The following is a 13,853-nucleotide window of genomic DNA, read 5'->3' as shown; positions in this document are numbered from 1 at the left end:
TGTTTTTTTTTATAAATAAAGCTGTCTAAACATTACAAAAGACTAACAGTGGCTTAATGTTGACTGCTCACTTCTGGGAAAGTTCATCTGTAGCTAATGGATGTTTACGTTGCACTGAAAGGAAACCAGCCTCCAAAAGGCTGAAATCTGCAGAGGTTAAAAATGAAGAAATTGAAAATGATGCGCTGCTTCGTGGTCTGATGCGGCAAGACCAGGCACGAACTAATTATCTGGTTGGTGACAGAGCGGATCCCGCAGGTTTGCATGGACCGTGGGCTGCCATGCACCACAGTAAAACCGTTGATTATTCAAAGGAAACCAGACCGTGTGAAAGAAATGGGGGAAAAGAGGCAGCACTTTGCAGGAAGTAAATTTTTTGCGCTCCCATCTGAAGGCCACGTTGGCCCTGCAGACCACCCTCTCCATCCTTCCGTCTCTTTCTGTGCTCCTCTGTTCTCTCGGGCTGCTCCTGTTTTCCCAGCACAGAAGGAAAGTTGAACTCACGCTTCCGTGTGACTCTTCATTATTCATAAAGGTAACCAGGCGGCAGGCTCACTCCCCCGTGCACGGGGTATGCAGTCTCTTGCATTTTGCACAGGTCTCCGTTTTTATCTTGATCTGTTGATCCTTGTGAGTAAATTCCCATTCACTAGCCCCTAATCCATCAATGTCCAGCATTGTTTTAGCACTTTTAAAACATTTAATGTGCCAAATAAAACCAAGCCCACCTGCCTCAGTTTAATATCTACTTCTAAACGGAGTAATTTTGAGTATTTCTTGAAGGTAATAATATGTTGAAACCTGTCAAGCTCTGGCCTGTTTAGATCAGATAAGAGTTTCTCTGAATGGCGACATTGTTCCGTGTCTCCCCCCCACCCCTCGTCGTCATTAGACTGTTTGCTTTTTGCCAGAGGTTTCTCTCTGGTTTCTGTGTCTGGTGCCGTTCTCCCTCCGCCTCGTTTTCTCAGAGCAACGGGGTCCAGCGTTAGGGGAAGGTAGAGCGGTTCAGCAGGAGGACAAAAGGAGTGAGCGATAGTGTTGTGACCCGAGGACATTGACCCCCGATCCAACGCTCACAGTGGGAACAAGTTGGAGGAAATGAGTGAAAATGCACCACGCCACACGGGGGGGCTTTCTCTGACTACATCGTCTGGTGTTGACTTTATCTCAGGAGATTAGGATTGTCTAGCAAATTATATCAGATGCAAGAAGATACTATGCAAAAACGGAGAAACAGATCAGCGGCGTTATTGTGATTCTTCCGATTTAAAAAGCGCTTGGAGCAGGTTGGGTTTCTGCAGCCAACACGGCTCTTCACAAACGAAAGGTACCTCCAGTCGTAAAGCGACTCTGCTTCTGGCGTCTGAGGCGTCACCACAGCAAATAAAACTGGTGGCTTCGTCTGGAGGCGCCGATCTGATCTATTTTATCACAGACACTTGTTAATCTCCCCCAGTAGGCACGTCTGTCGTTTTGTTGCACACGTTTTCTTTGGCGTCCTGCCTCAGTCTTGCTTTGACTAAACCGTTTACATCATGCGTGCTGTTCAGCCCCATCGGTTTGTTTGTGCACATCTGAAGATCCGCCGAGATTGATTCTCGATGATTAGAGCGCTGAGACGTCTGTTAAATGACTCGAGCTCAGTTAATCTGTTAAAATAATGAGGCAAAGATAGTTGAACCATAGAGTTTAACCCTCTAACTAACACAGTGCATTTGTATCTGAAGTAAGTAGATCAGTTCTATAGTTAAAGCAGTTTTTCCCCAGATAATTTTAAATTATTCTGGCTTAAAATTAAATTTCTGAGACAATATAAATATTGCGTAAAACTTGGGGGTGGGGGGTGGGGGAGCGTTTAAAAATGTTATGGCCTATAATCATGGGTAGTCAGACTGCTGACTAGATGGTTGTCAAACAGAAAGATAATGAAACCCTCTGCAAGGAGGGTGAGCCAAAAAAGACACATTGCTAAAAAAAAAGATGACCTTTTAAACTGCTATGTCCAAGCATATTATTGGAAAGTTGAGTGGAAGGAAAACCTTATTTTTTTATTTTTTTTTAAACTTAAACAAAATCAATTCAGTTTCAATGCGATTCAACTCGGTTAAGTCATCTTATGGTATTTGACAAAAAGTTGAGTTGTAGTCAGATTCAAACTCAAGTACGTACCTTCCAGATTGATCCTAACTATCAACAATGTTGTGAAGTTCATTTTATTCTTTCAGTTCATTTCATTCTTTCAGTTCATTTCATTCTTTGGTTTTAGTTAAAACCAACCAATTGAGTCATTGACTTGCAGCATTCACTCCCCCTGGGCGAACATGCAAGTCGTTAATTTTGCAGCAATCCCTCATACCGAGCATCCATGTGGCGACAGTGGATAAATGGTTGCATAAAGCCGTTAACTCTGAGGCAGTCCCTGATACCGTTCATGCGTGTAGCTAGGCAGCGGACAGATGATCGCATTGAGTCTTTGACTTTGCAGCAATCCCTCATAGCGAGCTTGAATGTGGGGTAGAGGAGAAAACCCCTTGTAACAGGAAGAAACCGCCAGCAGAACCAAGCGTGAGCACAAGTAACCGCCGCTCAGTGGTCCAAAGTCGTCTTTTCAGATGAAAGTAGATGTTTGTTAGAAATCAAGGTCTCACAGTCGCAGAATCCCAAAGGCCTGAGGTCCATCGTAAGGTTTCCACAGTCTCTGATTATCTAGAGAGCCGTATCATCTGCTGGTGTTTACGGCTGCAAAACATATATTGCTGGTTTTTACCATAATTGCAGCATGACTGTAAAAACATGCTTTTAAATCATTTTTTTCTGCTCCTGTTCTCTGTTGTATATTCTCAAAAACAGCTGCGATGCCTGACAGTGACTCCCAATGATAGTTTTAGCTGATAGAAGGCATCAGCATAGAACTGCTTAAGCCGTTCTGCTTCATTTAGTTTGATTTTTTTTCCCCCACATATATTCTGTGAACCTTCAAAGTCCTCACAAAGCAGTCCTAAGAAAATTACGGCTTTGAATTGTAGGATAAATGAATTGAGGTCGCCCCTGAAGCCCAGGCTGCAGGTGTTGTGAGTGGAAACCGTTGTAAGAGCTCGCCGTCGTGAAGACGAGACAAACGCAGGCACCCAAATCTCGAGGTTTAATTGCCGCTGCAGATAGTCAGGGTCACGTAAGCCCGTCAACAGGTTGTGCGCGGACACACACACACACACACACACACACACAAACGGTTCAACGCGCTCGGGCGTCAATAAGCCCGCTGCGTGCTCCTAATCCGTAGCTTATTAGCGTGGCCTGCTGTGAGCATGCAGCATCCATTGACACAGATTGTATCAGGTTGTGTTTTGTCTAATCGGCATGAGATAATTGTCATGTGGTCCTCGTTAATATCTCGTTGTCTTTAATTGTCTTCATCCCAGATTCTCCTTCTGGTTGGGTTTAAACCAAATCCCTCCCTGCTCTAAACCCCTAAATCTACAATTACTTAATTATTCTCTCAGATCTTCTGTCTCCAGCGTCTCTCAGCTCCGTCTTTTTAAACGGAAGGGGGGGGAGGAGGCTGCGGCGAAATGCATTTTTCAGCGTTGCAAGTCGCTGGGGAGAGCATTAAAATAGTCGCACTCAACTGCTTAAATTAACAGTAGATCTGATCTGCATTAAAGCGGCACTGATGTTTTAAAAGCATGCTTGTAGCGAGCAAAAACATTTTTTTTTAATCTGAGATAAGTCACAGCATTTGTTGATTTCAGGCTGGAGAAAATTAGAGATTAGATGGAAGATGACGACAGAGCTGGGTTGAATGAAACATTTCTAACCTGTGGCTTTTTTAACCGGTTGTGCCAAATGCCGGATATTATAACAACAACAAAGCTTCTGCCAAGGACGCCAGCCGTGCACAGGTTTCAACACGGCACTCATTGTTTGTGCTTCCTATTGCAAGGCTTGAGTCGACAGACCAGTGACTCCTTGCTTTAAGGTAGCATTTTCTGCTTTGTTTTACGAATGAGGAAGACGTTACTTGCATCGGAGCCAAAACCTGGCCCCGAAGCTGCAAGTATGAATAAATACATGGAAACAGAGCTGTATATGTTGTGCACAGATTTCTCTAAGCAAAGTTAGGTGTATGCAAAGCAACCAGCTATAAAGCATTTTTCCCCCCTCCTGAACAGTGAGCCAGAGGCTTCAACCCATTTTCATCACTGCACCAGTGAATGATAAATGTGATTTTGGTCTTTTGCTGAATAGCAACAGATGGTGTCTTGGGCAATGAGATTAAATAAAATTAGAGGTTTTTACAGGTCAATTAGGACCCTACTCTGACCCCAGCGAGCAAGGTCAGGACACTGATTCTCTGACTGCCATTAAATGTTTCTTTATTTTCGTTCATAGATCTACTGCTGCAGTTAGATGTATTTCTAGCGACAAATGAAGTAATCCAGGATCGGTAAGGTTTCTGTTGGTCTACAGTTATCCCACTTAAATGTTGGAGGGAGACATTGATTTTATTTTATTTTAATTTTTTTATAACAAAGCTTAGCTTTTTTTAATGTTGCGTACAACTACGATCAGATAAGCCAGCCTGGAGAGCCTCGTCCACTCAATAAGGGCCAGTAACTATGGCTACTCCGGTTTAAAATGATGAAAACAAAGTTTCTTCTGGCTGTATGAAGCGTACACTTAAGACATTATGGACTAAAACGTTGCAATATTTGCAAGGGTCTGCAATTTTTTTCTTTCCGGAAGTTTCCCCAAGTCCCGTTTTGAATAACTGCAGATGCGCAAGACCGTCTGACCTTGCTCTTCCGCTCCTCAGGAGGATCACGTGAAAAAAGTCTCCCTAATCCACTATGGTCTTATTCCTTTCTGAGGCTTCCTCTTCTATTCATAAACTTTTGCGACTCTTGGCCATGTTCGAATTATATGGTAAGACCAGCGGAGCTACAATGACCGGCTAAAACCTATGCTAACAGCTAAGCTAATCGCTAGGCTAACCGCTAGGCTAACTGGATACATAAAAACTAGAAGTGCGCACGTTTCAGACGTTGAAGATGTCTATCCGCCTTAAGGCATCATCCTACCAACAACACATTCAGGGTCGTAATGCATTATACAATTAATGACCAAGAAATAAAACATTAAATAGGGCTTGTGTAAAAATATTTTTTTTGTTTCCTGTTATTTAATTGATTTTTCTGAACAATAGGAGCTCTTTTCCTCATTGCTGCTCATAGCTTCATAGCTTCACGTCTGGTTTTCTCCTTCCTGTAAGTCGTTCGGTTCTTCTCCACTTGCCTCCGCTTCGCCGTTCTCCTCGGTGGGCGATAACACGGAGGACAGATCAGCAAGCAGCCCAGAAAGGTCCTGAAAGGTTCTGAGGAGTTCCTCGTCTTCGCTTGCTGAGCTCATCTCCTCTTCTTGTGAAGAGTTCTCTAGAAAATACTCAAGCATCCCAGAAACCAAGTCGTAAGTCATTTGTCGTTCCGCAGCTTCAGCCGCCTGCTGTGGAGGCAGAACGACGTGATTAAGGGTTAGTTGACAAATATTTATGCCCTTTTTTTTTTTTATTCAACATGGTGTTGAATAAAAACATTACCATCATGACCAAAGGATCTTTTTTCCGACTTACGTGAAGGTCGATTATTTCATTGTTTGTGTGAATGTCGTGAAATAAAGTGAGATTGTTGAAGAGGTTGCGAAGATCGTCCTGGTTGTCTTCAGGGTCAGGATCCTGCTCTTCCTCGGCCTCGGCCTCGGCCTCGCTCTCATCCGACTCAAAGTCCGGGTTCTGCTCCTCCACAGACATCATGTCCGTACGGCAGTGTGCAGCGCAGACACGGACCTCCTCCGGTTCTGAAAGTCGGCAAAACGGGTCAGAGTTGCTGCCGCCCCCGTCGGTTTGCTTTGCTGTTTTGCTTTAAAAAAAAAAAGTTCTGTTCGACCGTTGGACGTTCCGAAGGGTTATATTTATTTTTGTTTGAAAAGACTAATGTAGAGAAAGGGGGTGTGTCCAAAATCAGGAGCTGCGTCCTTCGTGGGACCCGGTCTTCCGTTGGTCGCGTAAACAAAGAGCGGAGGAGATTGTGCTTAATGGCGTCTCGGCTGGACCGTCCAAATTCACAGCCAGAGTGAAGCTGAACTACTGTCTCCACTTAATACCTACACGGAGTTTATTTTCCCCTTTACATATTCCTGATGTTTTGTTTAACATGTTGTTTTGTCATTTAATTTTACTCCCATTCATCAATCAGCTACTTGTAGTTCAAAAGTAGTTTATATGTTCATAAATATAAAAATATACCACCAAGTAAAATTCATCAAAAAACCATTTCTTTATCAGTAATATGTTTAACAACTTAAGCCCTAACCCTAAGCCTCTTCTTAAGCAGACAGCTTCTTCCATCTAAAAAAAAACAAAAACGGACTCTCGTCCTTTTTTTTTGTAAATCACTGTATAATAACTGGAATAAATTGCTGGTAAATTTCTGTATTTATGTTCTGAAACTGTGCGAAAAAGAGCAGGAACTCTCAGAGCATGAAAAATGTGCTGGAACCCTGAGAAGGAAATTCCATAAATACAATATTACATTTTGACACTAAATGAGACCAAACGTTTATGATTACCAAATTCCTATTCTGTTTGCAGAGAGCCAGAAAAATAATAAGAATTTTTTTTTTCTAGATTAAAAAAACAACATTTTATTAAATTAAGAAATACATTTATAGACTTGGGACAGAGATCTCTGAAATTTTGGCCCATTCCTCCTAAAGATCGACCGATTACGGGTTTTTTAAGGCCGATTCCTATACTGATTATCTTGATATCAGGCAAACGGATAACAGATACGGCCTGTCGTTTTTTATTTCTTGATTTTTATTTTTGGGGCCAATTCTTAAAGCAGGTACTGCTTTTCCTCTTCCATTTACATAAAAATGACACGATGATAATAAATGTTACACTAGTGTGTGGCAGCAGACGTGGGTTTTAAGACAGTAAGGAGTTTTATGCCGACTGTAAACAGCTCGACGTCCATTTAAAAACAACAACGTTGACGCGGTAATTTCAGCGCCAGAGCAAAAGAGAAAGTAAAACTAGTTCTCAGAGTGAAACAGATGCATCGCTCTTCCCTCCATCATAGTGAGACTCTAAAAGGGCAGATACGGCTATATTAGATAGTTAAAATACATTTAAAGTTGAAAACTTAAACTGGTTGTTGTTGGCACCCAGTCTGTCAACATTACCAGCCGTTCTCTGGCAGGGAGGCATTAGCATGCTAAACGTGCGAATGGATCAGCGAACGCATGATGATACAAGACCTCCAAACCTTACAGAAGTGCTGTCACTGGGTCTGAGCTTTAGCCACAAATCTGCAGGACTGAGATCAGAGATTTGTGACGGCCACTCGGAAACCTTGGCATTATTTTGATTTTGTAACTAACTTAGCGGTAGGATTAGGGTCGTTTTTCATTTGGAAATCCAAGGTGTGTCAAAGCTTTAGCTTCCTGGCTGATGGCCTGAGACGCTGCATCAGTATTTCCACTTAATCCTCGTTCCTCAGGCTGCATGTGTTTACTACACTACATGTATTTTCTATAGCCGTACACTTAGATTAGATTAGATTAAACTTTATTGTCATTACACAGGTACAGGTACAAGGCAACGAAATGCAGTTTAGGTCTAACCAGAAGTGCAATAGCAGCAGGTGCAGCATAAACAATGGTTCCATATGTACAGGACATGGGTTATTACTGAATAAATATAGAGATGGATACTATTATAAACAGAATTTTACTGATGGATTTGTCCCATGAGTATAATATATAGATAACTAGTATTGTGAACTAAATTTACAGCTGCATATGTACTTGTGATTGCTGTAAAATTATATTTTGTGCGACTTAAACGCAGTTGTTTGAAGCCTGTTCTCTCTTCCGCCGCGTTGAGCACGTAATGCTTCACGATTTCCTAAAGCAGCCGTTATCGCACAGCGGAGGGTACATTTCAGACGTCGGCTCGCTGCGCGGTCTTCCTTTTTATACCGCGGGCTCAGCAGGCCGGCTTGTCTGCGTTAAATCAGAGGCCGGGCTTCCCGCCGACTGTCACTGTGCCGCCTTTGGCCTCTTTCCAGGTCTGCTGTCGGACAGATGAGCGCTACAATAGGAGATGGCCTCTGTGATCCAGATCTGTCCTCCGTCGTTTAGTGTCTCCCCCCCCCGATGAGGGCTGTCGTGTAAATCTCTGTTAGCTACCAGGAGGGGCTGTGGATGTGCAGTTTAGACCTTTGCACTGGTATTTCCTTTAACTGGGAGATTGAAAACGCAGCATTAGCACACAGGCCCACATCAGCAGCGGCCCGGTGTTTTGTGGCCGTGACTCTTTATTCCACCTGTCAGGCTTTTTTGACTTGTTTACTGTGCGTCCCTGTTTGCAGTCGGTCATGGGGAATTTGCTGTGGGCTATTTTTGCACGATGAACTTTGTGCCACAGGAACGACACTCAGGCACTCACTGTTTGATGTGGGCCTACATACTTCATAAATGAATAAACTTCATACGAGACACCCATAAAACCCAGGAGACGCAAATATGTATTATTGGTTGGAAATAAGTCAACTGCATAAAGTGTGCAGCTCCTAATGGGCTCGTTTCAAGGCGCATGGGTTTTTACTTCTGTTTTCTAGATGCATCAGAAGTCCTGTCATCCATCTCTGTTTGAACTACGACCCTTTCAAACTCCTGTGCACTGAGACAGCCGGAGTTTGGAGATTCAGCTTTTCACGTTGAGCTCCTTCAGCTTGAAATCCCTGCATGAACCTGCACGACTCAAGCTGTCAGGAAACGTAAACTCAGCCCCATCAACGTGTGACAGTCCTGGTCATAGGGAACTACAGGAAAACATCAGTGCAAACTCTTCTTTCTTCTTCTTCTCTTTCGGTTCTTGTTCGGTTCGGCATCTATTACTTTTTCTGCTCTTTTTATCTTTCTGTTCTTTTGAATATTTTTGTATTCACAGAGCACTTTTTTTTCTGTTACACTGAGGTTAGCCGGTGCATGATGCATGGGCTTCCTCTGTTTTGAAGCCTGAGGAATTATGGAATTTGATTTGTTGATTTTTCTACGACCGGATGTATAATTGAAGAACTATGTGCATTTAAAGAACATATAAATATGATAAAACCCAATAAATATAAGTCAAATATCCAAAACGCCTGAGGAAATTTGAGTTTCGAAGAAACAAATGTTGAAAAAAATTGAATTTAAAATGCAAATTTAAATTCAAAGCTCTTCATAACCTTGATAGTGAGGGTGAGATGCCGGCTGGCATTCTGACCTTTTTTTTTTTTTATAAGCGGCACGATTCTCCTGTATGTGTAAACACCTTCATATGAGCCACTTCTCATGTTTATCACATGCTGATAAAAACACAGTTCTGTTCACTGCCTTTTTTTTGTTTTTTGTTTTTTACTTTTTCGTTGGTTTATCTCATTTGTTCATCGGACCGTTTCCTGCAACATTGAGATTGTACCCAGGGTTTGAAATTAACACTCTCCAGACGCCAAATGCGGGTAAATTTTCCGTTTGGCGAGTAAATTTCAGGGCGCTAGCCGCTACGTGGCAATGTAGTAAATGTTTACACCAAATGATTTGTGTTTTTCAGTCATCATTTGAATGGACGCTTCTTTATGTTCCTCTGCTTTCAGCTCATATGACAACAAACGTACACAAACACTCTCACATGTGATGCGAGAACTACAGCAACTACGTCCGTTTGCTAACAGCTAGCGTTTAGCTAGGCTAATTACGTAGTGCGGGATTATGTGGCGATATTTAGCAGGGGTCAGTCCGAATTAATATTTTGGCCGGTAAAAATTATGCTTTGCTGGTTGATTCTTACATCTACAGCTTACAGCGGTGAATATGAAAGTTAACTTCGGACACTGACTGTACCTGTCAGGACCGCTGTGTGACGCCCAAACGCATCACGCTCTGTAGACGGACATGAATGCACATTTTACGCATGCTAACGAGGACCAGACTTTTTTTTTTTTTTTGTTTATTATCATCAGTGATTACACAAAGGTATGCAATTTTAAAGGTCATGAACTTTGGATAAACATTGTTGATCATTGCAATTCCTTTTAAGACTTCCTTTGAAAAAACTAAAATGGTCCCATTTATTAGTAATTCCTGTCGTAGATGCATATCTAAGTCTTTTGTGCAGGCTTCGGCAGATAATTGGCGTTTCCGAATGATAAAGTCGATCCTTATCTCTCCTTGTGGTATTCTCATGGGGCCTTTGTGTGTTTCTCCATGTCAGAACATTAGACATGAAAGCTGGAGCCGCTTGCACAGTAGCTGTGGGTGGATTCCCTTCAAGCTCTGCTGATTACTGCGGCCTCAGCGGACATCAGTGGCATCCACAGAAGATGAATGTCTTCTTTAAATGCATGTTCAGGTTTTGTCTTTGTTTTTTTAAAAGATGTTAAGTGTGGGATATTTGCTCCTTTCAGTCACCAAGATGTTTTTAGATCTTGCAGAGGTTGTTGTGTAACAGAAATCACAGCACTGATTACGCTTTTATGAATCCGTCCCCTTCAACTGCTTGAATCGCAGGTTTTTAACATTTTTCCAGATACATCCGGAAAACTATGGATTATAGGGGGTATGTAAACGTTATTTCCAGTCATATCATCCATCTGTTCATCGGTTTATCCTAGGATCAGATTTTATCATACCAAATCGGATTAATCGATTTCTTTCCTCCTTTTTGTTTCATAAAAAGAAATTAAGAAATTATTTTAAAACCTTGCTTTTATGTCAAGCATTTCGTCAGGGAGTTGACCTGAATTCAAAGTGCAACTAAAAACAAGCTGTGAAACATGCTTGTAAAACAAGATGGCAGCCGTGCCATTATAAACAATGAAAATATAACAAAACATTTGCTGCTAGTGGTATTACACATTGAGCTAAAAAACAGGCTTCACTGCACTTGTGAACTTCAAACTAAGTTTAAAAAAAAGTAAACAAGTAAATGAAGTACCTTGTATTATGATAAAAAAAGTTTCCATTTAACATTATTTTGACAATATATTTGCCTAAACATATATCCAGCATCACATGCTGTTCTCTTAATGGAAACCCAATGAGTGTATTGGCAAAATAAAATCCAGATTTTCCAAAAATGAAATCTTAAAGAATTGTAAATTCGTATTGATCGATTAAATCGATTTATCGCCCAGCCCTAGTTTATCCGTCCTGTCGGCCTGTTTTCCATGCTCTGCATTAAAGCTCTGATTACTGTAGAAATATGTTCTTTATGCTCACACTGAAATTTAGTTCATTCTTGGAAAAAAAAAAAAAGGGCTCATGAAGGTCTGAGAACTAAAAAGCGTGAATGTTTTTACGCAGAACAACATTCGGAACCCCGGTTTTTGTTTCAGCTCCAAAGACATCCTTAAATCGCGTTCATTCACCTTTCTTTTTCTCCCGTCTTCTCGTTCTACAGGATGCAAACTACTGGCTGCAGGTCCACCGCCTGGAGCACGGCGACGGCGGCATCCTGGACCTGGACGACGTGCTCTGCGACGTGGCTGACGACAAAGACAGAGTGAGTTTACGTCCGGTGAAACCGACGCGGCGTCTTCCTCCGCCGCTTTCCGATGATCTCTTTTTGTTTCTGGCCTTTTTCGCACAGCAGCTCAGAAGCCCTGTGGCCTGATTATGTTCACTGTTTCAGTAGCCGGCTCACACCGTGACCCTTTGTGAACTCGCACTTCCTCGCTGCGTTCAGCCCCTCCGTCGTCCTCGGTGTCTTTGCAAGCGGCCAAAGTGTGAGCCTGACATCCGAGAAGCTAACGCTGATTTATTGCTCGGAGGTCACGGAGTCAAATTCTGTTATCTTAATAAATAGACGGAGGCGGCGAGGAGCAGCGGTTGTAGCGTGAGGTCAGAGGTTAGATTTTTTTGGAGATATTTATTTTCATGTCTTGCTTTTTGTAATGCAAACCGAGCATGAATATTGTAGTGTTGTTATGGTCTGAAATGCCACTGAGACGATCTGGGTGTGGTTTTCTGTGATGGTTTACTTTCCTCTTTGTTGATGTTAGATCTGGGGTAAAAAAAACAACTTAAGTAGCTCACATCTGTTATCTAAAGCGCTCCGTTTGCTTTGTGTCTTTACTGAACGTACATGCTTGTTATAAAGGGTGAAGAGAAGCGCTATCTCATAAACCCGCGGCCAGCGTTATGCCAGTTTACGGCTCCTTGTAGCTCGCTGTCCCCATAGCAGAAAATGACAACATTTCACACATGAACATGTTATATTCTCACATTTACTGACTCATTGAGGGGTCAGCGAGTGTTTTTGGTTCTCTGTGAGGTCTAAAGTGTTTGTATTATTCCCATGCCGCGCTGCCGGTGATCAGAAACATCTGCACCAGAATGTCAGCTGTGGTCCGTTGGGTTGTCGGTGCTTTGAGTACGTTTACTTCTCCGTGATCCTGGGCTTGGTTTGTGTTGGAAGAGTTTTCCTCTAGTTTTGGTGAGTCCGTCTTTATCTTCGAGCAAAGCTTGCCATGATGTTGCTGGGCACACGTCTCTTAAAGTTGACACTAGGGCTCGACGTTATAAAAAAAAAAATCACATAACTAGAAATTATATTGATTGATTTCAATAAATATAAACAAATTCAAAACATATATTTTAAGTGCAGCCCTGGCAGTTTTATGCTGTAGTTTAGCGACTTATTTTTAGATACAAAACAACTAACACTGAATTCAAACTCAACCCTTTATTCAACCAACTTTTTACCAAAACTGTAAGTTTTTAAAAAAGAAACAAGATTGCGTGCTCTCTGAACTCTTTGAAGGGGGTGGAGCTTAGTTCCTGGGTCTGTGTTGTGATTGGTTGGGAGGATATAATGACTGTAATATTAACCTATATGGCTAAAATGGATAAGGAAGGAAAACTATTATTCTATTGAACTTTTTATTGACCCTTTTTTTTCTATCATTAATATACGTCTATCAAACGATATATATTGTTATTGAATTATCGTCCAGCCCTAGTTTACATAGACTTTTCTTCTTATTCAGAGATACCCCAGATATCAAATGGTGACTAAAACGAGACGTTTTCTAAGCTTGATCAGCCTAAAATCTTTTTCCAACAGTTAAATGACCACCCCTGAAAGCTGCCATGTTGTGGAAAAACCTCCTCTGGTCTGGAACTCGTTATGAGGAATCTGTATTATAGGAAGGAATCTGTATTTTCTGTATGTCCTGACTCACTTGGGCTGTGGGAGAGAGTGGGCCTTTCTGCAGATAACAAGAAGGATGGACAGAGTACAACAAGGTTCTCCTGTTTATCATCCTCTGTTCTTTTCGTTTTTCAGGTTATTTCTGAAAATTAGATAAAGTTTTGCATTAGATAACTCCAATAAGATTTTTATTTTGAAAGTAACGCGCCTCTGTTGCCAGATCCCATCTAATCATATTTCTGAAGAGTTGTTGGCACTGCTCCCATGCTAAACTTTGATTTAACTACTCCTACACTTAGGAAGCGAGAAGGGAGAGTGGTGAGAAGACTCCTTTTTGTTATCCATCCTCAGAGAGAGGAGCGGATCACACAGAGGGAGCATGCATACACAAATTATCATGCTTATTGGAATTAATCGTGTAATTAAAACTCATCGTGCGACTAATTGATTTATCGCTTATCGTGACAGGCCTCTGCTTTACGCTGGCGTTAGGAGCGCTGGATACGACGTGATCCTTTCCTTTTGTGTGTTACAACAGAAAAAGGACACATTTGTTTATCTCTCGTGATGAAATAGGAGCTGACGACGGCATGTT

The 13,853-nt window shown here is 41.9% G+C and overlaps 1 protein-coding gene across 7 annotated transcripts in view; it reads left to right on the top strand.

The window, feature by feature from the left end:
- Positions 1-13,853, top strand: part of LOC105930934 (partitioning defective 3 homolog) — a 343,689-nt gene that overhangs the window by 42,574 nt on the left and 287,262 nt on the right. For all 7 annotated transcript variants that reach the window (XM_012869384.3, XM_036138632.1, XM_036138633.1 and 4 more), the window contains exon 2: positions 11,507-11,608. In XM_012869384.3, the coding sequence (XP_012724838.2) occupies positions 11,507-11,608 (102 nt within the window). The remainder of the gene's footprint in view (positions 1-11,506; positions 11,609-13,853) is intronic.

Source organism: Fundulus heteroclitus, chromosome 6 (assembly GCF_011125445.2).
Source record: "Fundulus heteroclitus isolate FHET01 chromosome 6, MU-UCD_Fhet_4.1, whole genome shotgun sequence".
NCBI classification, from domain to species: Eukaryota; Metazoa; Chordata; class Actinopteri; order Cyprinodontiformes; family Fundulidae; genus Fundulus; species Fundulus heteroclitus.
Note: the sequence above shows the minus strand (reverse complement) of the source record. Positions and strands in the feature narration are given on the sequence as shown.